Below are 23,625 nucleotides of genomic sequence, written 5' to 3'. Positions count from 1 at the left end.
GAAAAGAAAATCCACCGTAGACAATCATTTCAGTACTAGAGGTCCGGTGCATGAAACTCCTCCACGGGGGCTGAGGAGGGAAGGGTCCCTCAGGCCTTCTTGATTCTGACATCCCTCTTACATTCCAGGACTGCTGGCTCCTAACTGCTCACCTGCCTGCCTTATCGCCCCTAACCACTTCTGCCTGACTGCCTGATCACCCCTAAGTGTTCCTCTGCCTGCCTGATCGCCCCTAACTGCTCCCCTGCGACCTGATGCCTCTAAATCCTCCCCTGCTGGCCCGATTAGCTCTATCTGCTCTCCTGCTGGCCTGATCACCCCTAATTGCCTCTGCCTCGGCCCCTGCACCTAGGACCCAGGCTTCCCTATTCCAGCTGACCACAGGCACCTGGGACCAGGGCCAGCTTTGCCACACCTGGTTTCAGGCAGCCTGGACCCAGGGTGGCTTCTCCTGTGACCATCTTTGTCAGGAAGGACATCCAGAAGATCGTCTGGAAGACATCATGTCTAATTAGCATATTACCCCTTTCTTAATATAGATAGTCATTGCTCTACTTGTTCTTTATTATTTTAAAAATTCATACATGTTGCTATAACCTATGGTTAGGATTCATTCAAATGCAAATACAAAGACCTTAAGTTCAGGGAAGGATTAACGGGATTATACTGAAAATTACTTGGAAAAGAATCAATGACTCTCTCCTGAAATGAATACATTAAATTTTTTTTTGAACTTTATAGTCAGGGATGCCTGTGTCTGTCATTGAATACTCTTTGTCTTTTTTAAGAGTAGGGAGAAGGCTGTATGTTGAGGTTTATTGGATGCAATTCTCCATGATATTAATACTTCTAAGCCCGCATGGTTCTTCGGATGAGAAGCTATGGATAGATGTCATGTGTGGGCTGATGAATGAGGAATATTTAAGAATTTAAGGGTGGGCTTACCCAGCTCTTTGATATTTCACCCTTTTGGGGGGCGGGGGCAAGCTTACACCAGAACTTCCATTGGAATTGGGATGACCAGATGTCCGAAAATGAAAACAATTTGCGACCGCACCCTCCATGAAAAATTCCTGTCCCCGCTGGGGATTTGAAACCAGCGTGTTGGAGAAGGGCACTTTTATTCTTTCCAAGGAACTTAGACATTTGCCTGATTCTGGGTATTTCTGTGCACTTCGGTTCAGTTTGTGAATATTGGTGAGGCTATTTGATTTGTTTCTTTTTTTTCAAATATATTTTTATTGATTTCAGAGAGAAGGGAGATGGAGAGAATTAGAAACATCCATGATGAGAGAATCATGGATCGGCTGCCTCCTGCATGTCCCTCTCTGGGGATAAGGCCCACAACCTGGGCATGTGCCCTTGATCAGGAATAGAAACCAGGACCCTTCAGGTTGAAGGCCATGAGTCTATCCACTGAGCCAAACTGGCCAGGGACAATTTGACTTTTTCAAAGGGTGGAAACGCCTTGAAGCATCTCAGCTTTCATGTCACAGTGGGAATTACAACTCACCTCCCCATTCTTTCCACATTGTTCCTGTAAATACAGACTCTGACTAATAATGAAGCTTGTAGGTAAGCAGCATGTTTGTATAAGAATCCTAGGAACTAATTTTAGAAGATATGAACTATGACCTTCCCAGTTCTGGGAGATTTGATGACCTTCAACCTTAGAACCAGGATGACAAAGTCTGGAATGATGCTCACTGGACCATCACCTGACCACTTGCAAGATCCTTATCAGATTGGATTGTGCCTTTGGGCATGTAGAGTACTTCACAAGCCCCGCCCCCTGACCTCTTTGCTCTGTTTGGCCTCTCCCTTCTTATAAAAGCCTCTGCCTGCACTGAGATGTGCAGATGGGTTTTGAGATGAGCTTCCCCCATCTTCTCAGGTTGCTGCACCTGAATAAAACTCTTTCCTTCCTCACCACCTCCTGTCTCACGGGCCTGGTTTCTGGGGTGTGAGTCAGGGGAACCTTGTTTTTTCTGGACACATTCCTGGTACATGGACTTCTGAGAATATGTGTATTGTGGTCATGTTCTTTCTTCTGCAGGTGACAGGGGAAAGCAGAGACTCGTCACAGAGGAAAGGAGCAGTGTCTAGCCTTCAGAGCAAGAAGAACAGGTAAGAAAAAGGTGGATGGGAGGAGGAAGGATTGGGGATGGAGTCTGATCTGAGGGAGTAATTTGGACTTTGTGGACTGAAGCGAGTTTAGCAACAAAACCATACAGCTCTTGCCAAGAGCATGGCTGAGGTTTGGGAAGGGAGAGATCATTCTATGAGTGCTGTTATGAGACCTCAGGAATCCGACTTGCTGTTTCAACTGTCTCATTGCTTTGTGTTTCCCTGATAGCTATCCCAGGTATATGTCTCTCCCTAAATATTTTGTTCTTGCCTCTCTCACCAGCACTTAGAAGCAAGACCACTGTTAAGAATCCCACCTGGACGCAGACGTTAGCTTTATTCCTCTGCCAGCTGTTAAAGGTAAAGCATATTATTTGCATATTATTTTCATGGGGTGGGTTGTTCTATGGTTTGTGACTTCCCTCTGAGATGATCAGAAAGAAGGTGGTGTTGTCAGGACAAAAAGAAAAGTTGAAACAATTACAAACTTTTAATTAAGAAAAAAGAAAAGAGAAGAAGGAAAGAAAAGAAAAGGAAGTAAATTAAAGTAGCCCAGCTGGCATGACTCAGTTGTTTAGCTTAAACCGAGTATTGAGGAGATTCAATCTGATTCCCAGTAATGGCACATGCCCGGGTTACTGTCTTGATTGCCAGTAGGGTGCATGTAGGAGGCAACCAATCTGTGATTCTCTGTCATCACTGACCTTTCTGTTTCTCTTCCTCTCCCCACCTCTCTGAAATCTGTAAAACTATATAAAAAAACGTAAGAATCATCATGGCACAGTAAAGAAGAGAATTGAGTGAATCCTATGTAATAAAAGGCTAATATGCAAATCGACCAAATGGCAGAACGACTGGTCCCTATGACACGCACTGACCACTGGGGGCAGATGCTCATATCAGGAGCTGTCCACCAGTGGTCAGTGCACTCCCACAGTGGGAGTGCCGCTCAGCCAAAAGCCAAGCTCACTGCTGCCAAACACGGGTTGGAGGGAACCTCCAAGGCAGCACCAAAGCGAGTTGACGCCATCACTTGGACATCCCTTACTTGGTCCTGGACTGGGAGAGGCCCCAGGGTTGGCTGAGCGACCCCCCACTGTGCATAGATTTTTTTTTTTGTACACTAAGCCTCTAGTAATATTATAACAGTGTATGTTGTCAGATGGGTATGAGATTAATTGTATGATTTCTTAGTCCATTATCTACTGTCTAATCATTGGGGTGTACCTCTGAAATGAACCTAAAGTTGTATGTTAATTGTCATTTAAAATATGTTTTAAAAATTCTATAGGACCATGTTACCTTCACAGAGTCATATTTTAATTCAAGTAGGTTTTGTACAGATTGTTCAAGAAGAGAGATCTAAAGCTAAAAAGAAAGAAACGTTGAGATTTATAAAATGTTCAAAATAAACCAAATGCAACCACAAACACAAGCAAAAAAACCATAAAGAAAAAAAGCCGAAGTAAAATGCATTTGGAGACCCCATTCCATGTCTTTCAATGCCAGGACCAAAGTAGAGAGAGGCTCTGAGAAGCTGTGGCTGTTGCTTCTTGGACCACGGAAGGGTCATGGACGAGCTCCCTGAGAAGGTGCACCTCACAAAGCACCCCTTATGCTTGATGATCCGTGGGCACTCGGTGTATGAGGATGAGGAACAGCGCACATGGCTGCATCTCGACATGGACACAGGAGGTGTCCTGAAAGTGCGGTTGCGCCAGGAAGACATCCCCAATGAGGATATCGAACTCACCACCAGCCCGCTGACCTTGAGCAGCATGCCTTGGACGTGGAGGCTCCTCCCTTCAGGCCAGTACGTGGACCTCAGGTGCCGGTGCTGGCGCATCGTGCACCACGTCAAGGAGAATGGCAAGGAGGAAATGATCCTTGAGCTGATGGACGACTCATAGTACACATGATGGGGTCCCTGGCTCTTGTCAACCTGAGCCCCAGTCCTGCTTGCCTACCCTGGGATGTGTATAGTTCTGTGCACCTTTTTAATAAGCTCTGTTATTCTATCTGCCACCCCCTGGATATGAGGGCAAATTGATGTCTCTCTCTCTCTCTCACATTCTTTGTTCTTGTTCTTGTTATTGTAATTCTTCTCCTTCTTCTTCTTCTTCTTCTTCTTCTTCTTCTTCTTCTTCTTCTTCTTCTTCTTCTTCTTCTTCTTCTCTTTCCTCTTCTTCTTCTTCTTCTCCTCCTCCTCTTCCTCCTTTCTCTCTCTCTCCCTGTCTCTTTGTCTTAGTGTCTCTCTCGGTTTCTCTCGCTCTCTCTCAATTCAATAAAAGCATTTTGAGCCAAACTGATGTTTCTCAGGGTTTCAGGGACACCCTATGAACCCGAGGTCATGGTTTGATTCCTGGTCAGGACACAGACAAGAATTAACCAATGAGCCCTATCTTGGTTGGCTCAGTGGATAGAGGGTTGGCCTGTGGACTCTGGAAGGCCCCAGGATCGATTCTGGTCAAGGGCACATGTTCTGGTTGTGGGCTCGATACCCAGTAGGGGGATTGTAAGAGGCACCCGATGTATGAATCTCTCTCATCATTGGTGTTTCTCGCTCCCTTCCTGTATGACATCAATCGGATATTTTAAAAGCCTAATGTGCTCTAAGTGTCCAGTCGACCGGTTGTCTGTTAAACCAATCAAAGCATAATATGCAAATGATATGCTGAGGTTTTCAACTGCTCACTATGACATGCATTGACCACCAGGGAAAGACATTCAGACTGGTAGGTCAGCTTGCTGCTGGGGTCTGGCTGATCGGGACTGAGTGTGATGGGTGGACATGCCCTGGAGCCCTCCTATGGTCCCTTCCCAGCTGGTCAACCTCCCACATTCCACCCCAGCCTCCATCTTGCACCAGTGGGGTCCCTAGGCTTGGCCTGTGCCCTCTCCCAATCTTGACCCCTAGGGGGATGTAGGAGAGCTGGTTTCACCCCGATCCTGCCGGCCATGCCGAGGGATCCCACTAGTGCACGAATTCGTGCCTTGAGCCTCTCACAAAAGTATATTTAAAGAACACACCAAGTCTTTGATTTCCATGGCGATGAAATTGGGAACCAGTTCCGAAGAATATGAACAGGAATTTAACCTCAGATTCCGCAAATACTGAGACTGCCCACAGTATATATATTTCATCGCGTTGGTGATTAGTTACCTCCGAGGGAGCTTCCATTTCCATTAGAAAAAAGCCCGGGATTTCAAATAAAGGGGAAGTCGTGTTAATTGTGTGTATAATTTGTCTCCAATAACTTTTCTGCTAATGGAACTGATTTGTTCTCATTGTGTGTGGAGTTTCTTGCCCCAATAACCCTAGAAATTTTTTTTTCTCACCTTCCCCCAAAGTTTACATTTGATTTTTCTGTTTGTTTTTACTGGTAATTTTTATGCATTTGAAGTGGATTTCACATCCTTGTTGGGTTTTTGGGGTCTGACACATGACTGGCCTTTTTTAAGGAGGGTTATGGATAATTTCAGATTATCACACACTCCCGCCCCCCGCTCCCCCCCCCCCAACGTCATGTCTTCAAAGAAATGAAAGAATCTTTTCTCTACTTCCCTTCAGAAAAAGTTCTGGTTTTATGTGTGTGTATATGTGTCTTTTTAATAAATATGTTTTGATGGATTTCAGAGAGGGAGGGAGAGGGTGAGAGAGAGAAACATCAATGATGAGAGAGAACCATGGATAGGCTGTGTCCTGCACACCACCTACTGGGAATCGAGCCCGCAACTCAGGCATGTGCCTGACGGGGAATAGAACCTGTGACCTCCTGGTTCATAGGTCGACACTCAAACACTGAGCCACACCAGCTGGGCATCATATTTATTTTTTTTTACTTTATTTTTATTGTTGTCATTACTACTGATGTCCCCATTTTCCCTCTCTTATCCAACCTCCACCATGTCCCCCCCCCCTTATCCTGTGGCCATCACCACACCGTTGACTGTGTCTATGGGTTACGCATATATGTCCTCTGCCTTTTGACCAGTGTCCCAAAGTATTAAAAACCCATGCACTTAGTTGGAATTTGATATTTATGAATATCCCCTAAAACATCTATTATGTGGAAGTATATGTAGGAAGTCATATATTATGTCCTACTACCGCTTTGGTCTTTGTAAAAATAGCAAATACTTTATTAAAAGCAGACTGTGATGACGGAGTCTAGAAGAGAAGAAAATCCACCGAAGCCAATCATTTCAGTACTAGAGGCCCGGTGCATGAAACTTGTACACGGGGGGTGGGGGGGTCCCTCAGGCCTTCTCGATTCTGACATCCCTCTTGCAATCCAGGACTGCTGGCTCCTAACTGCTCTCCTGCCTGCCTTATTGCCCCTAACCACTTCTGCCTGACTTCCTGATAACCCCTAAGTGTTCCTCTCCCTGCCTGATCGCCCCTAACTGCTCCCCTGCCACCTGATGCCTCTAACTCCTCCCCTGCTGGCCTGATCACCTCTATCTGCTCTTCTGCTGGCCTGATCGCCCCTAATTGCCTCTGCCTCAGGCCCTGCATCTAGGACCCAGGCTTCCCTATTCCAGCTGACCACAGGCACCTGGGACCAGGGCCAGCTTTGCCACACCTGGTTTCAGGCAGCCTGGACCCAGGGTGGCTTCTCCTGTGACCATCTTTGTCAGGAAGGACATCCAGAAGATCGTCTGGAAGACATCATGTCTAATTAGCATATTACCCCTTTCTTAATATAGATAGTCATTGCTCTACTTGTTCTTTATTATTTTAAAAATTCATACATGTTGCTATAACCTATGGTTAGGATTCATTCAAATGCAAATACAAAGACCTTAAGTTCAGGGAAGGATAAACGGGATTATACTGAAAATTACTTGGAAAAGAATCAATGAGTCTCTCCTGAAATGAATACATTAAATTTTTTTTTTTTTGAACTTTATACTCAGGGATGCCTGTGTCTGTCATTGAATACTCTTTGTCTTTTTTAAGAGTAGGGAGAAGGCTGTGTGTTGAGGTTTATTGGATGCAATTCTCCATGATATTAACACTTCTAAGCCCGCATGGTTCTTCGGATGAGAAGCTATGGATAGATGTCAAGTGTGGGCTGATGAATGAGGAATATTTAAGAATTTAAGGGTGGGCTTACCCAGCTGTTTGATTTCTCACCCTTGGGGGGGGGGGGAGGCTTACATCAAAACTTCCATTGGAATTGGGTTGACCAGATGTCCTAAAATGAAAAGAATTTCCGACCGCACCCTCCATGAAAAATCCCAGTCCCCGCTGGGGATTTGAAACCAGTGTGTTGGAGACGGGCACTTTTATTCTTTCCAAGTAACTTAGACATTTGCCTGATTCTGGGTATTTCTGTGCACTGCGGTTCAGTTTGTGAATATTGGTGAGGCAATTTGATTTGTTTCTTTTTTTTCAAATATATTTTTATTGATTTCAGAGAGAAGGGAGATGGAGAGAGTTAGAAACATCCATGATGAGAGAATCATGGATCGGCTGCCTCCGGCATGTCCCTCTCTAGGGATAAGGCCCACAACCTGGGCATGTGCCCTTGACCAGGAATAGAAACCAGGACCCTTCAGGTTGAAGACCATGACACTATCCACTGAGCCAAACTGGCCAGGGCCAATTTGACTTTTTCAAAGGGTGGAAACACCTTGAAGCATCTCAGCTTTCATGTCACAGTGGGAATTACAACTAACCTCCCCATTCTTTCCTCATTGTTCCTGTAATTACAGACCCAGACTAATAATGAAGCTTGTAGGTAAACAGCATGTTTCTATAAGAATCCAAGGAACTAATTTTAGAAGATATGAACTCTGACCTTCCCAGTTCTGGGAGATTTGCTGACCTTCATCATTAGAACCAGGAGGACAAAGTGTCGGATGACTCACCTTGGACCGACACATGACCATTTGCAACATCCTTATCAGATTGGATTGTGCTGTCGACACCTAGAGAACTTCTCAAGCCCCGCCCCATGACCTCGTTTCTCTGTTTGGCCTCTCCCTCCTTATAAAAGCCTCTGCCTGCAGTGAGATATGCAGATGGTTTTGGGATGAGCTTCCCCCATGTTCTCTGATTGCTGGCACCTGAATAAACCTCTTTCCTTCCTCACCACCACCTAGCTTCCGGGAATGGTTTCTGGGGTGTGAGTCAAGGAAACCTTGTGTTTTCTGGACACATTCCTGATGCACGGACTCTCTGGAACAAGTGTATCATGGCCATTTTCTTTTTTCTGCAGGTGACAGGGGGAAGCAGAGACCGGTCACAGTGGAAAGGAGCGAAAAACGTTGCTTTGCCTTCACAGCAAGAAGAACAGGTAAGAAAAAGATGGATGGGCGGAGGAGAAGGAAGGATTGGGGATGGAGTCTGATCTGAGGAAGGAATTTGGACTTTGTGTACTGAAGTGAGTTTAGCAGCAAAACCATACAGCTCTTGCCAAGAGCATGGCAGAGGTTTGGGGAAGGGAGAGGTCATTCTATAAGTGATGTTATGAGACCTCAGGAATCCAACTTGCTGTTTTACCTGTCACTTGCTTCCTGTTTGCACAATCAGCTATTCCAGGTATCTGTCTGTCCATGAATATTTTCGTCTTGCCTCTCTCAACAGTACTTGAGAAGCAAGACGGCTGTTAAGAAGCCCACCTGGATGCAGACGTTAGCTTTGTTCCTCTGCCAGCTGTTAAAGGTAAGGCATATTCTTTGCACGAGGAGGGTTGTTCTATGGTTTGTGAGTTCCCTCTGAGATGATCAGAAAGAAGGTGGTGTTGTCAGGAGAAAAAGATAAGTTGAACCAACTACAAAGTTTAATTAAGAAAAAAGTAAAGAAAGGTAAAGAATAGAAAAGAATAGGAAAAAAAAGAAAAGAAAAGGAAAGAAAAGAAAAGAAATAAAGAGCCCGGCTGGCATGGAACAGTTTTTTAGCTTAAACCTAGGATCCAGGAGATGTCGATTTGATTCCCAGCCATCCCACATGCCCGGGTTAAAATCTTGATCCCCAGTAGGGGGCATGCAGGAGGCAACCCATCCGTGATTCTCTGTCATCATTGACCTTTCTCTTTCTCTCCCTCTCCCTTTCCCTCTGAAATCAGTAAAACTATATAAAAAAAGAGAGAATAGTCATGGCACAGTAATGTAGAGCCTTGAGTCTATCCTATATAATATAAGGCTAATATGCAAATAGAAAAATGGAAGAATGACTGGCCGTTATGACACGCACTGATCGCCGGGGGCAGATATTCATGGCAGGAGCTATCCACTGCTGCTCAGTGCTCTCCCAAAGGGGGACCTACACTCAGCCTAAAGGCAGGCTCACAGCGACTGAGTACAGGATTTGGTGGGAGCATCCCTGGCAGAACTAAAGCGGACCTAAGCCGTCAGTTGGACATCCCTCAAGGGGTCCTGATTCCCAGAGGCCACAGGGCTGATTGCGGGAAGCCCACCCCAAGTGCATAAATTTTGTGCACTGAGCCTCTAGTAATATTATAATAACTGTGTATAGTGTCAGATGGGTATGAGATTAATTCCATGATTTCTTAGTCCATTATATAATGTCTAACCATTGGGGTGTACCCCTGAAATGAACCTAAGGTTCTATGTTAGCTGTCATTGAAAAAACATTTTTAAAATTTCATAGAGTCATATTTTACATTAAGTACGTTTTGGACAGGTTGTACAAGAAGAGAGATTTAAAACTAAAAAGAAAGAAGAGTTGATATTTATAAATTTGCAAAATGAAACAAAGGCAACCACAAACACAACCGTAAAAACCATAAAGATAAAAGCCGAGGTAAAATGCATTTGGAGACCCTATCCCCTGTCTTTTGATACCAGGACCGAAGTAGCGAGAGGCTCTGAGAAGCTGTGGCTGTTGCTCCTTGGACCACGGAGGGTTCATGGCTGAGCTCCCTTCGAAGGAGTACCTCTACTCACACCCTATCTGCCTGAGGCGTGGGCTCTCGGTGTATGAGGACGAGAACCAACACACGTGGCTGCCACTCCTCTTGGACATACGAGGTGTCCGGCAAGTCCGGTTGCGCCAGAAAGACCTCCCCAGGGGGCATTACTTACTCAGCACCAGTCCTCTGACCTTGAGCACCTTGCCTTGGATGTGGACGCTCCACCCTGTAGGCCAGTACGTGGACCCTATGTTCCAATTCTGGCGCATCGTGCACCACGTCAAGGAGAATGGCGTGGAGGAAATGACGCTTGAGCTGATGAAAGACTCGTAGGACATGTGATGGGGTCCCTGGCTCTTGTCAACCTGAGCCCCAGTCCTGCTGACCTGCTGGTTGGAAGTGTATAGTTCTGTTCTCCTTTTTAATAAGCTCTGTTGTTCTATCTGCCACCCCCTGGGTGCGAGGGCACATTGATCTCTCTCTCTCTCTCTCTCTCTCTCTCTCTCTCTCTCTCTCTTCCTCTCTCTAAAATCAATAAAAGCATTAGGAGCCAATCTGGTGTTTCTCAGTGGTTGAGGGACGACCTATGAACCCAGAGGTCAAGGTTCGATGCCTGGTCAGAGTTCAGACAAGAATTAACCAAGGAGCCCTACCTTGTTTGGCTCAGTGGATAGAGGTTTGGACTGTGGACTCTGGAAGGCCCCAGGTTCGATTTTGGTCATGGGCACATGCTCTGGATGTGGGCTCGATCCCCAATAGGGGTCTTTCAGGAGGCATCGGAGGTATGATTCTCTCTCATCATTGATGTTTGTCTCTCCCTCCTGTATGAAATCAATCCTATATAATAAAAGCCTAATATGCGAAGTGTCCAGTTGACCGGTCATCTCTTCAACCAATCAAACCATAATATGTAAATGATATACTAAGGTTGCACAACTGCTCGCTATGACATGCATTGACCACCAGGGACAAGACATTCAGACTGGTAGGTCAGCTTGCTAGGATCCGGCTGATCAGGACTGAGTGAGACATGATGGACACACCCTGGAGCACTCCCACGGTACCTCCCCAGATGGACAACCTCTCATGTCCCTCCCCAGACCTAATGGGACACCAGGTGGATGCCTTTGCCTGGCCCGGGCTTTCTCATAATCTGGGACCCCTCGGGAGATGTCAGAGAGCCAGTTTCAGCCAGGCCGAGGCACCCCACTGGTGCACTATTTTGTGCACCGTTCCTCTTGTAAAAATATATTAAACGGAGAAAGAAAAAGAAAAAGGTCCTTAAACTTGAAAATAGTAGCCCAGCCCCGGTAGACAAGGCTCGAAGACATCACTGGAAATGGTTTTCATTTCAATGACCAGTGTTCTCATAGTTTGATCTCCTGAGGTTCGTCAAACCATACTACAATCTCCAAACAAGGAATAAATGTTCGGGGAATTACGGGTGTTTTATGCTGATCAACTCTTTCCTTTGAGGAATTACGAGGGATGCCAGCGCTCGTCTCCTGAAGTCTCGAACCTGCTCTGTGTATGGCTTTAGCGTCTAGCTCTGGATGCATTTGGGTTTTTAGTTGTGTTTAGCACTAAACAGCCCCAAACAAGCCCAGCGATCATAAAAATCATCTACCATCGCACCAGAGAGAGGCAGATTGAGTGGGAGCTGGAGGGAGCCCTAGACGTGAATTTCAGGACATCCATGGTTTCATTAAAGAGATCACTGACTGCTGATTAAATTCTCATCTTGCAGGAAAGTGTTTGCAAATGCACATTGTGACCTTTAAGGCTGAGGATTGGGGAGGGGAGGGATGTGTTTCTAAGGTGTGTTTCTCATATTCAAAATATTGCACTTCTGGCCCGGCCGGCGTGGCTCAGTGGTTGAGCATCAACCTATTAACAAGAAAGTCATGGTTCGATTTCCGCTCAAGGCCAATGTCCGGGTTGCGGGCACAATCACCTGAAGGGGGCTTGCGGGATGGGGCCGATCTGTGATTCTCTCTCATCATGGATGTTTCGCTCCCTCTTGCTTTTCCTTCCTCTCTGAGTCAATACAAACATTAAAAAAATATTAAGCAAGTGTTGCATTCAGATTAAATGCACATTGCTTTAAAATAGTTTATTTTTTTGGTTTAACAGACCAGGTGGATAGTCACTTAAAGATGACCTAGTGCCCGAGCTGGTTTGGCTCAGTGGATAGAGTGTCGGCCTATTTTTTCAAATATATTTTTATTGACTTCAAAGAGAAAGGGAGAGGTAGAGAGTTACAAATAGCCATGATGAGATAATCCTGGATCGGCTACCTCCTGCAAGTCCCTCACTGTGGATCAAGCCCACAACCTGGGCATGTGCCTTGAATGGGAATCAAACCCGGGACCCTTAAGTTCAAAGGCTGACACTCGATCCACTGAGCCAAACCGGCAAGGGCCTATTTGACTTTTTCAAAGGGTGGAAACGCCTTGAAGAAAAACGAAGCATCTCAGCATTCATGTCACAGTAATTACATGAAATCATGTAATTCATGGGAATTACAACTCACCTCAACATTCTTTCCACATTGTTTCTCTAAATGCAGACTCTGACTAATAAAGAAGCCTGTAGGTAAACAGCATGTTTGTGTAAGAATCCTAGGAACTCATTTTAGACGATATGAAGTCTGACCTTCCCAGTTCTGGGAGATTTGCTAACCTTCAACTTTAGAACCAGGATGACAAAATCTGGAATGATGCACACTGGACCATCACCTGACCACTTGCAAGATCCTTATCAGATTGGACTGTGCCTGTGGGCATGTAGAGAACTTCTCAAGCCCCGCCCCCTGACCTCCTTGCTCTGTTTGGCCTCTCCCTCCTTATAAAAGCCTCTGCCTGCCCTGAGATGTGCAGATGGGTTTTGAGACGCGCTTCCCCCATCTTCTCAGGTTGCTGCACCTGAATGAACCTCAATCCTTCCTCACCACCTCCTGTCTCACGGGCCTGGTTTCTGGGGTGTGAGTCAGGGGAACCTAGTGTTTTCTGGACACATTCCTGGTACATGGACTTCTGAGAATATGTGTATCATGGTCATGTTCTTGCTTCTGCAGGTGACAGGGGAAGGCAGAGACTGGTCACAGAGGAAAGGAACGGTGTTTTGCCTTCAGAGCAAGAAGAACAGGTAAGAAAAAGGTGGATGGGAGGAGGAGGAGGAAGGATTGGGGATGGGGTCTGATCTGAGGGAGGAATTTGGACTTTGTGGACTGAAGTGAGTTTAGCAACAAAACCATACAGCTCTTGCCAAGAGCATGGCTGAGGTTTGGGGAAGGGAGCGATCATTCTATAAGTGATGTTATGAGACCTCAGGAATCCTACTTGATGTTTTAACTGTCTCATTGCGTTGTGTTTGCCTGATCAGCTATCCCAGGTATATGTCTTTCCCTAAATATTTTGTTCTTGCCTATCTCACCAGCACTTGAGAAGCAAGACCGCTGTTAAGAAGCCCACCTGGATGCAGACATTAGCTTTGTTCCTCTGCCAGCTGTTAAAGGTAAAGCATATTATTTCCATATTATTTACATTGGGTGGCTTGTTCTATGGTTTTGAGTTCCCTCTTAGATGATCAGAAAGAAGGTGGTGGTGTCAGGACAAAAAGAAGAGTTGAACCAACTACAAAGCTTAATTAAGAAAAAAAGAAAAGGAAAGGAAAGAAAAGAAAAGAATAGAAAAGAAAAGGAAAGGAAAGGAAAGAGCCCGGATGGCATGGCTCAGTTTTTAGCTTAAACCAAGGACCTGGAGATGTCAATTCGATTCCCAGTCATGGCACATGCCGGGGTTACAGTCTTGATCCCCAGTAGGGGGCATGCAGGAGGCACCCAATCCGTGATTCTCTGTCATCATTGATCTTCCTTTCTCTCCCTCTCCCTTTCTCTCTGAAATCAGTAAAACTATATGTAAAAGACACATAAAAGTACACAGTAAAGTACAGCATTGAGTCTATGCAATCATATATAATAAAAAGCCCATATGCAAATTGACCAAACAGCGGAATGACTGGTCGCTATGACACACACTGACGACCGGGGGCAGATGCTCATGAGAAGAGCTGTCCACTGGTGGTCGGTGCACTCCCACAGAGGGAGCGCCATTCATCCAAAGGCCAGGCTCACAGGTGCCGAGAGCAGTGGGGTGGTGGGAGCCTCCACGGCCGCACTATAGCGGGCCTAAACTGTCAGCTGTACATCCCTCAAGGGGTCCTGCACTGGGAGAGGCTGAAGGGTTGACTGAGCAACCCCCCTGAGCGCATAAATTTTGTGCACTGAAACTCTAGTACTATTATAATAACTCTGTATGGTGTCAAATGGGTATGGGATTAATTCCATGATTTCTTCGTTCATTATATAATATCTAATCATTGGGGTGTACCCCTGAAATGAACCTAAGATTGTATGTTAACTGTCATTTAAAAAATATTTTTAAAATTCCATAGGACCATGTTACCTTCATAGAGTCATATTGTTCCTTAAGTATGTTTTGTACAGGTTGTACGAGAAGAGAGATCTAAAACTGAAAAGAAAGAAAAGTTGAGATTTATAAATTTGCAAAATAAACCAAAGGCAACCACAAACACAACCGTAAAAACCATAAAGATAGAAGCTGAGATAAAATGTGTTTGGTGACCCCATCCCCTGTCTTTGGATACCAGGACCAAAGTAGCAAGAGGCTCTGAGAAGCTGTGGCTGTTGCTCTGTGGACCACGGAGGGGTCATGGCCGAGCTCCCATCAATCGTGCACCTCATCTTGCACCCCATGTACCTGAATATTCGTGGGCCCTCTGTTTATGAGGATGAGAACCAGCGCACATGGCTGCATCACGTCATAGACACAGAAGGTCACCTTCAAGTACAGTTGTGCCAGGTCGACTACCCCAGTGAGCCTAACCGACTCCCCACCAGCACACTGACCTCGAGCAACATGCCTTTGTGGTGGACGATCCACCTTCACAGCAGGTACCTGGACTCCGTGAACCGATTCTGGCGCATCGTGCACCACATCAAGAAGGATGACAAGGAGGAAATGATCCTTGAGCTGATAGACGACGCTTAAGACATGTGATGGGGTCCCTGACTCTTGTCAACATGAGCCCCAGTCTTGCTGGTCCACTGGTGGGACGTTTATAGTTCTGTTCACCTTTTTAATAAGCTGTATTGTTCTACCTGCCACCCCCTATGTGTGAGAGTACATTGATCTCTCTCTCTCTCTCTCTCTCTCTCTCTCTCTCTCTCTCTCTCTCTTTCTTCTTCTTGTTGTTGTTATTGTTCTTTTCTTCTTCTTCTTCTATTTTTCTTCTTCTACTTTCTCTCACTCTCTCTATCTTTTTTCTCTCTGTCTCTCTCCCACTCTCTCATATCAATAAAACCATTTTGAGCCAAGCTGGGGTTTGTCACTGGTTGAGGGACAAACTATGAACCTGGAGATCACGGTCGGTTCCTGGTCAGAGCACAGACAAGATTTAACCAATGAGCCCTAGCTTGTTTGTCTCAGTGGATAGAGGGTTGGACTGTGGACTCTGGAAGGTCCCAGGTTCGATTCTGGTCAAGGGCATATACTCAGGTTGTGCGCTCCATCCCTAGTAGGTGGCGTCGAGGAGGCACCCGATGTATGATTCTGTCTCATCATTGATGTTTCTCGCTCCCTTCCTGTATGAAATCAATCCATTATAATAAAAGCCCAATATGCTAAGTGTCCAGTCAACGAGTCATCTGTTCAACCAATCAAACCATAATATGCACTAGGGTTTCTCAACTGCTCGCTATGACAGGCACTGACCATCAGGGACAAGACATTCAGACTGATAAGTCTACTTGCTGCTGGGGTCTGGCTCATCATGACTGAGTGAGACATGCTGGACACACCCTGGAGCCCTTCCATGGTCCCTCCCCAGCTGGCAAACCTTCCGTGTCCCTCACCAGACCGAATTGGGCAACAGGAGGGTCCTTGGCCTGGCCTGTGCCCTCTCGTAATCTGGGACCCCTCGGGGGATGTCAGAGAGACAGTTTTGACTGATCCCCGCAGGCCAGGCCAAATCACCACACTGGTGCGCGAATTCCCCCAAACATTTGTTCTTTTTTTGGAGAGGGTAGTATCGGTGGTCGAACCTCAGGAGATCAAACAATGAGAACGCGGGTCATTGAAATGAAAACTATTTCCAGTGATGTCTTCGAGCCTTGTCTACCAGGACTGGAATAATATTTTCAGCCTTAAGGACTTTTTTCTTTTTTCCCCCTGTTTAATATATTTTTATTAGAGTCCCAGGTTTCGGGCCTGATCGCCAGTAGGAGGCGTATGGGAGGCGGCCTATCTGGGATTCTCTTTAATGCAACCTTGGATGTCCTGAAATTGATTTCCTGGATCCCTCCCACTCCCCCTCCAGCCTCCTCTCACGGTAGGATGATAGATGAATTTTATGATCACGGGGCTTTGTTTGGGGCTGCTTAGTGTTAAACACAATTAAAAACCCAAATGCACACAGAGGTAGACACTAAAACCATGATTCTCTCTCATCATGGATGTTTCTCTCCCTCTCGATTTCCCATTATGTCTGAATCAATAAAATCTTTTAAAAAAATATTAGCAATTGTTGCATTCAGATGGCATGCACATTATTTTAAAATAGTTTATTATTTTTTTGGTTTAACATACCAGGTGTGTAGTCATGCAAAGACTAACCTCGCACCCGTGCTCCTTTGCCTCAGTGGATAGAGCCTCGGCCTGCGGACATAAGGGTCCCGGGTTCGATTCCAGTCAAGGGCATATTTTCGGGTTGTGGGCTTTGTCCCCTGTGCGGGGCGTGCAGGAGGCAGCCGGTCCATGATTCTCTTTCATCATCACTGATGCTTCTATCTCTCTCTCCCTTCCTCTCTAAAATCAATACAAAAATATATATTTTTTAATAAAAGAGCCCACGCCTCAAAATCTGTCATGTGTCGCACTGCAGACACTCTGTCTCGTGTCCCCTTTGGGCTCGATTCCTTCAAGGGCAGTATGAGGGTGACATTTGAATTATGGGTTCTTTTTCTCCACTTTTTAAATTTCTTGTTTATTTGCTTCTCCTAAATGCAAACAGGCAGAGGTTTGACATTTCCTTAGGGCCCCATGCATCTTTCCATGCTAATTGGGGAAGAGTATGCCTCAGTCTAGGTCACTGAGCTGGGAGTTGTTTTTTATTTTATTTTTTCTTCAGAGAGGAATGGAGAGGGAGAGACTTACAAACATTCATGATGAGAAAAACATAGATCTGCTGCCTCCGGCAAGTCCCTTACTGGGGATTGAGCCCACAACTTGGGCATGTAACCTTGACTAGGAATCAAACCCCGGGACCCTTCAGTTCTCAGGCCGACACTCTATCCACTGAGCCAACCTGGCTAGGCCCAATTTGACATTTAAAGGGTGGAAATGCCTTGAAGAAGAACGAAGCATCTCAGCATTCATGTCACAGTGGGAATTACAACTGACCTTACCATTCTTTCCACATTGTTCCTGTAAATGCAGACTCTGACTAATGATGAAGCTTGTAGGTAAACAGCATGTTTGTATAAGAATCCTAGGAACTAATTTTACAAGATATGAAGTCTGACCTTCCCAGTTCTTTGAGGTTTGCTGACCTTCAACCTTAGAACCAGGAGGACAAAGTCTTGTATGACGCACACTGCAGTCACCTGACAACTTGCAACATCCTTATCAGATTGGAATGTGCCTGTCGACATGGAGAGAACTTCTCAAGGCCTGCCCCCTGAAGTCTTTGCTCTGTTTGGCCTCTCTTTACAGAGCTCTAAAACTTAAAAGAAAGAAAAGTTGAGATTTATAAATTTGCAAAATAAACCAAAGGCAACCACAAACACAACCATAAAAACCATAAAGATAAAAGCCGAGGTAAAATGAGTTTGGAGACCCCCATCCCCTGTCTTTCGATAACAGGACTGAAGTGGAGAGAGGGTCTGAGAAGCTGTGGCTGTTGCTCCTTGGACCACGGAGGGGTCATGGCCTAGCTCCCGTCGAAGGTGCAGCTCACCTCACACCCCATCTGCCTGAGGATCCGTGGGCCCTTGTTGTATGATGATGAGAACCAGCACACATGGCTGCATCTCGACATGGACACAGGAGGTGTCCTGCATGTACGGTTGAGCCAGGAAGACATCCCCAGTGGGCATATCGCACTCACCACCAGCTTGCTGACCTTGAGCCCCATGCCTTTGCTGTGGAAGCTCCACCCTGACAGCCAGTACCTGGACTGCCTGTGTCGGTTCTGGCGCATCGTGCACCATGTCATGGAGAATGGCGTGGAGGAAATGATCCTTGAGTTGAGGGAAGATTCGTAGGACACATGATGGGGTCCCTGGCACTTGTCAACCTGAGCTCCAGTCCTGCTGGCCCACTGGTGGGACGTGTATAGATCTGATCAGCTTTTTAATATGCTCTGTTGTTCTAATTGCCAACCCCTGGGTGCAAGAGCACATTGACGTCTCTCTCTCTCTCTCTCTCTCTCTCTCTCTCTCTCTCTCTCTCCTCTCTCTCTCTGTTTTTTCTTGTTCTTGTTCTTCCTGTTCTTGTTCTTCCTGTTGTTGTTGTTGTTCTTGTTGTTGTTGTTGTTGTTGTTCTTCTTCTTCTTCTTCTTCTTCTTCTTCTTCTTCTTCTTCTTCTTCACCTCTTTTCTCTCTCTCTCACTCTCTCTCTCTCTCATTCCCAGTCTCTTTGTCTCTCTCTGTCTCTCTCCCTCTCTATCAAATCAATAAAAGCATTTTCAGACAAGCTGGTGTTTCTAAGTGGTTGAGGGATGACCAAAGAACCTGGAGGTCATGGTTCGATGCCTGGTCAGGGCACTAACAAGAATTAACCAATAAGCCAAACTTCTTTGGCTCAGTGGATAGAGGGTTGGACTGTGGACTCTGAAAGTCAAGGGCACACGCTCTGGTTGTGGGCTCGATCCCCACTAGGGGGCGTGCAGGAAGCAACCGATGTATGATTCTCTCTCATCATTGATGTTTCTCTCTCCCTTCCTGTATGAAATCAATCCTATATAATAAAAGCCTAATGTGCTAAGTGTCCAGTTTACTGGTGATCTGTTCAACCAATCAAAGCATAATATGCAAATGATGTACCAAGGTTGCTCAACTGCTCACTATGTCTTGCATTGACCACCTGGGACAAGACATTCAGACTGGTAAGTCAGCTTTCTGCTGGGGTCTCGCTGATCAGAACTGAGTGAGACATGCTGGACATGCCCTGGAGGCCTCCCATGGTTTTTCCCCAGGTGGCCAACCACCCGTGTCCCTCGGCAGAATTAATGGTGCACTGGTGGGGTGCCTTGGCTGGCCTCTGCCCTCTCGTAATCTGGGATCACTCGGGGGATGTCAGAGAGGTGGTTCGGCCCGATCCCCTCAGGCCGGGCCGAGGCACCACAATGGTGCACAAATTCGTGCACTGGGCCTCTAGTAAAAATATATTAAACAGAGAAAGACAAAGAAAAAGATCTTAAGCTTGAAAATATTAGCCCGGCCCCAGTAGACAAGGCTCAAAGACATCACTGGAAATAGTTTTCATTTCAATGACCAAGGTTCTCATTTTTTGATCTCCTTAGGATCATCAACTGATACTACACGCTCCAAAAAAATAAACAATGTTTGGGAGATTACGGATGTTTTATGCTGATCATCTCTTTCCTTTGATGAATTAAGAGGGATACAATGGCTCATCTCCTGAATGCTGGAACCGGCTGTGTGTGGCTTTAGCATCTAGCTCCGTGTGCATTTGGGTTTTTAATTGTGTTTAGCACTGAACAGCCCCAAACAAAGCCCAGCGATCAAAAAATTCATCTAGCATCACACCAAAGAGAGGTGGCTGGAGAAGGAGCTGGAGGGATCCCCAGAAATCAATTTCAGGGCATCCATGGTTGCATTAAAGAGATCACTGACTGCTGATTAAATTCTCCTCTTGCAGAAAAGTGTTTGCAAGTGCAAATTGAGACCTTTAAGGCTGAGGATTGGGGAGGATGAGGGATGGGTTTCTCAGGTGTGTTTCTCATATTCAAAATTTTACACATCGGACCCGGCTGGCGGGGCTCAGAGGTTGATCATCGACCAATCAACCAAGAATACATGGTTTGATTCCGGGTCAAGGGCACATGCCCAGGTTGTGATCCGATCGCAAGTAGGGGGCATGGGGGAGGCGGCCGATCTGTGATTCCCGCTCATAATGGATGTTTCTCTCTCACCCCTCTCTCTTTCCCTTCCTCTCTGAGTAAATAAAATCATTTAAAAAATATTTGCAATTGTTGCATTTAGATGACATGCACATTGTATTAAAATAGTTTATTATTTTTTTGGTTTAACATAATGGGTGGGTACTCATTTAAAGTGGACATAGGGCCCAAGCTGGTTTGGCTCAGTGGAGACCGTCGACCTTTTTTTTCAAATATATTTTCATTGATTTCAGAGAGGAAGGGAAAGGGAGAGCGTTAGAAACATCCATGATGAGAGAATCATGGATTGACCAGAACCAGCAAGTTCCTCACTGGGGATCAAACCCACAACTTGGGCATGTGCCTTTGACGGGGAATCAAACCCGGGACCCTGCAGTTCGATGTCTGACACCATGTACACTGAGCCAAAACGGCTGGGGCCTATTTGACTTTTTCAAAGGGTGGAAACACCTTGCAGAAAAGCAAAGCATCTCAGCATTCATGTCACAGTAATTCATGGGAATTAGAACTCACCTCACCATTCTTTCCACATTGTTGCTAAAAATGCAGACTCTGACTAATAATGAAGCTTGTAGGTAAAGAGCATGTTTGTATAAGAATCCTAGGAACTAATTTTAGAAGATATGAACTCTGACCTTCCCAGTTCTGGGAGATTTGATGACCTTCAACCTTAGAACCAGGAGGACAAAGTCTAGGATGACGCACACTGGACCGACACCTGACCACTTGCATCATCCTTATTGGATTTGACTGTCCTGTGGGTATGTAAAGAACTTCTCAAGACCCGTCTCATGACCTTTTTGGTCTGTATGGACTCTCTCTCCTTATAAAAGCCTCTGCCTGCCAGAGATGTGCAGATGGGATTGGGACGAGGTTCCCCCATCTTCTCAAGTTGCCGGCTCCTGAATAAACCTCTTTCTTTCCTCAACACCACCTGTATCACGGGACTGGTTTCTGGGGTGTGAGTCAGGTGAACCTTATTTTTCTGCACACATTCCTGGTACATGGACTCCCTGGAACACTTGTATCATGGCCATTTTCTTTCTTCTGCAGGTGACAGGGGGAAGTAGAGACTGGTCACGGAGGAAAGGAGCGAAAAACGGTGCATTGCCTTCAGAGAGAGAAGAACAGGCGAGAAAAAGACTGATGGGAGGTGGGGGAGGAAGGTTTGGGGATGGAGTCTGATCTGAGGGAGGAATTTGAACTTTGTGGACTGAAGTGAGTATAGCAGCAAAACCATACAGCTGTTGCCAAGAGCATGACTGAGGTTTGGGAAGGGAGGCATCATTCTATAAGTGATGTTATGAGACCTCAGGAATCCTAAGTGCTCTTTCACCTGTCACTGCTTCCTGTTTTCCCGATCAGCTATCCCAGGTGTCTGTCTGTCCCTGAATATTTTGGTGCTGCCTCTCCCACCAGTACTTGGGAAGAAAGACCGCTGATAAGAAGCCCACCGTGACGCTGAAGTTAGCTTTGTTCCTCTGCCAGCTGTTAAAGGTAAAGCATATCATTTGCATATTATTTGCATGGGTTGGGTTGTTCTGTGGTTTGTGAGTTCCCTCTGAGATGATAAGAAAGGTGGTGTTGTCAGGACAAAAAGAAAAGTTGAACAAACTACAAAGTTTTAATTAAGAAAAAAAGAAAAGAAAAGAAAAGAAAAGAAAAGAAAAGAAAGAAATAAGAGAAAAGAAAAAATAGAAAAAAAGAAAAGAAAGCATGAGAAAAGAAAAGAAATAAAAGAGCCCGGCTGGCATGGCTCAGTTGTTTAGCTTAACCCCAGGAACCAGGAGATGTCAATTTGATTCCCAGGCATGGCACATGCCCACGCTACAGTCTTGATCCCCAGTAGGGGGCAAGCAGGAGGCAACTAATTCTTGATTATCTGTCATCATTGATCTTTCTCTTTATCACCCTCTCCCTTCATCTCTGAAATAAGTAAAGCTATATGAAAAAATGAAAGAGTAGTCATGGCACAGTAAAGTAGAGCTTGATTCACTGCAATCCTATATAATAAAAGGCAAATATGCAAATCGACCAAATGGCAGAATGAATGGTCCCTATGGCACGCACTGACCACCAGGGGCAGATGCTCATGGCAGGAGCTGTCCACCGGTAGTCAGTGCGTTCCCACAGGTGGAGCACCGCTCAGCCAAAAGCCAGGCTCACTGCTGACGAGCACAGGGGTTTTGGGGAGCCTCCACGGCAGCACTAAAGTGGGCATAAGCCGTCAGGTGGACATCCTTTAAGGGTACCCACCTGGGAAGACTCCAGGGTTGGGTGAGTGACCCCCCAGAGTGCATATATTTTGTGCACTGTGCCGCTAGTAATTTTATAACTGTGTATGTTGTCAGATGGGTATGAGATTAATTGCATGATTTCTTAGTCCATTATATAATGTCTAAGCATTGGGGTGTACCCCTGAAATGAACCTAATATTCTATGTGAACTGTCATTTAAAAAAACGTTTTAAAAATTCTATAGGACCATGTTACCTTCAAAGAGTCATATTTAACATTAAGTACGTTTTGTATAGGTTGTTCGAGAAGACAGATCTAAAACTGAAAAGATAGAAAAGCTGAGATTTATAAGTTTGCAAAATCAAACCAAAGGCAACCACAAACACAACCACAAAAACCATAAAGATAAAAGCCGAGGTAAAATGCGTTTGGAGACCCCATCCCCTGTCTTTCGATACCAGGACCGAAGTAGCAAGAGGCTCTGAGAAGCTGTGCCTGTTGATCCTTGGACCACGGAGGGGTCATGGCTGAGCTCCCATCAAAGGTGCACCTCACCTTGCACCCCATCTTCCTGAGGATCTGTGGGCCCTCGGTGTACAAGGACGATAAGCAGCGCATGTGGCTGCATCTCATCATGGAGACAGGAGGTGTCCTGCAAGTACGGTTGCGCCAGGAAAATATCCCCCGTGAGAATATCACACTCATCACCAGCCCGCAAACCTCGAGCACCATGCCTTCATGGTGGTCGCTTCTACTTGGAAGCCGGTACCGGGACTCCATGGGCCGGTTATGGCGCATAGTGCACCACGTCAAGGAGGATGACATGGAGGAAATGATCCTTGAGCTGATGGACAACTCATAGGACATGTGATGGGGTCCCTGGCTTTTGACAACCTGAATCCCAGTCCTGATGGCCTGCTGGTGGGACATGTATAGTTCTGTTCACCTTTTAATCATCGCTGTTGTTCTATCTGCCAGCCCCTGGATGCGAGGGAACATTGATGTTTCTCTCTCTCTCTCTCTCTTTCTCTCTCTCTCTCTCTCTTTCTTCTTCTTCTTTTTCCTCTTTTTGTTCTTGTCCTTTTTCTTCTCCTTTCTCTCTCTCTCTGTCTCTTTCTCTCTCTCACTCTCTCTGTCTCTCTCCTTCTCTCAAA

At 45.7% G+C, this 23,625-nt stretch overlaps 4 protein-coding genes across 4 annotated transcripts; all 4 read left to right on the top strand.

The window, feature by feature from the left end:
* Positions 1-3,698: 3,698 nt before the first annotated feature.
* LOC308512270 (protein p13 MTCP-1-like) lies at positions 3,699-4,037 on the top strand (the record flags this gene model as incomplete). The annotated part of the gene is made up of 1 exon (XM_081082065.1): positions 3,699-4,037. The coding sequence occupies one exon, from the start codon at positions 3,699-3,701 to the stop codon at positions 4,035-4,037; it is 339 nt and encodes a 112-aa protein (XP_080938191.1).
* Positions 4,038-10,007: 5,970 nt separating this feature from the next.
* LOC308512269 (T-cell leukemia/lymphoma protein 1A-like) lies at positions 10,008-10,343 on the top strand (the record flags this gene model as incomplete). The annotated part of the gene is made up of 1 exon (XM_081082064.1): positions 10,008-10,343. One exon carries the CDS (start codon positions 10,008-10,010, stop codon positions 10,341-10,343), a length of 336 nt encoding a protein of 111 aa, XP_080938190.1.
* Positions 10,344-14,743: 4,400 nt separating this feature from the next.
* On the top strand, positions 14,744-15,082 carry LOC308512268 (protein p13 MTCP-1-like; the record flags this gene model as incomplete). Its single annotated transcript, XM_081082063.1, has 1 exon — positions 14,744-15,082. One exon carries the CDS (start codon positions 14,744-14,746, stop codon positions 15,080-15,082), a length of 339 nt encoding a protein of 112 aa, XP_080938189.1.
* A 7,912-nt stretch (positions 15,083-22,994) lies between these two features.
* LOC308512266 (T-cell leukemia/lymphoma protein 1A-like) lies at positions 22,995-23,333 on the top strand (the record flags this gene model as incomplete). Its single annotated transcript, XM_081082062.1, has 1 exon — positions 22,995-23,333. One exon carries the CDS (start codon positions 22,995-22,997, stop codon positions 23,331-23,333), a length of 339 nt encoding a protein of 112 aa, XP_080938188.1.
* Positions 23,334-23,625: the final 292 nt, after the last annotated feature.

Source organism: Myotis nattereri (genome assembly GCF_964212035.1).
Source record: "Myotis nattereri genome assembly, chromosome: Y".
Classification (NCBI taxonomy): domain Eukaryota; kingdom Metazoa; phylum Chordata; class Mammalia; order Chiroptera; family Vespertilionidae; genus Myotis; species Myotis nattereri.
The sequence above is the reverse complement of the archived record's forward strand: the minus strand, read 5'-3'. Positions and strand labels throughout refer to the sequence as shown.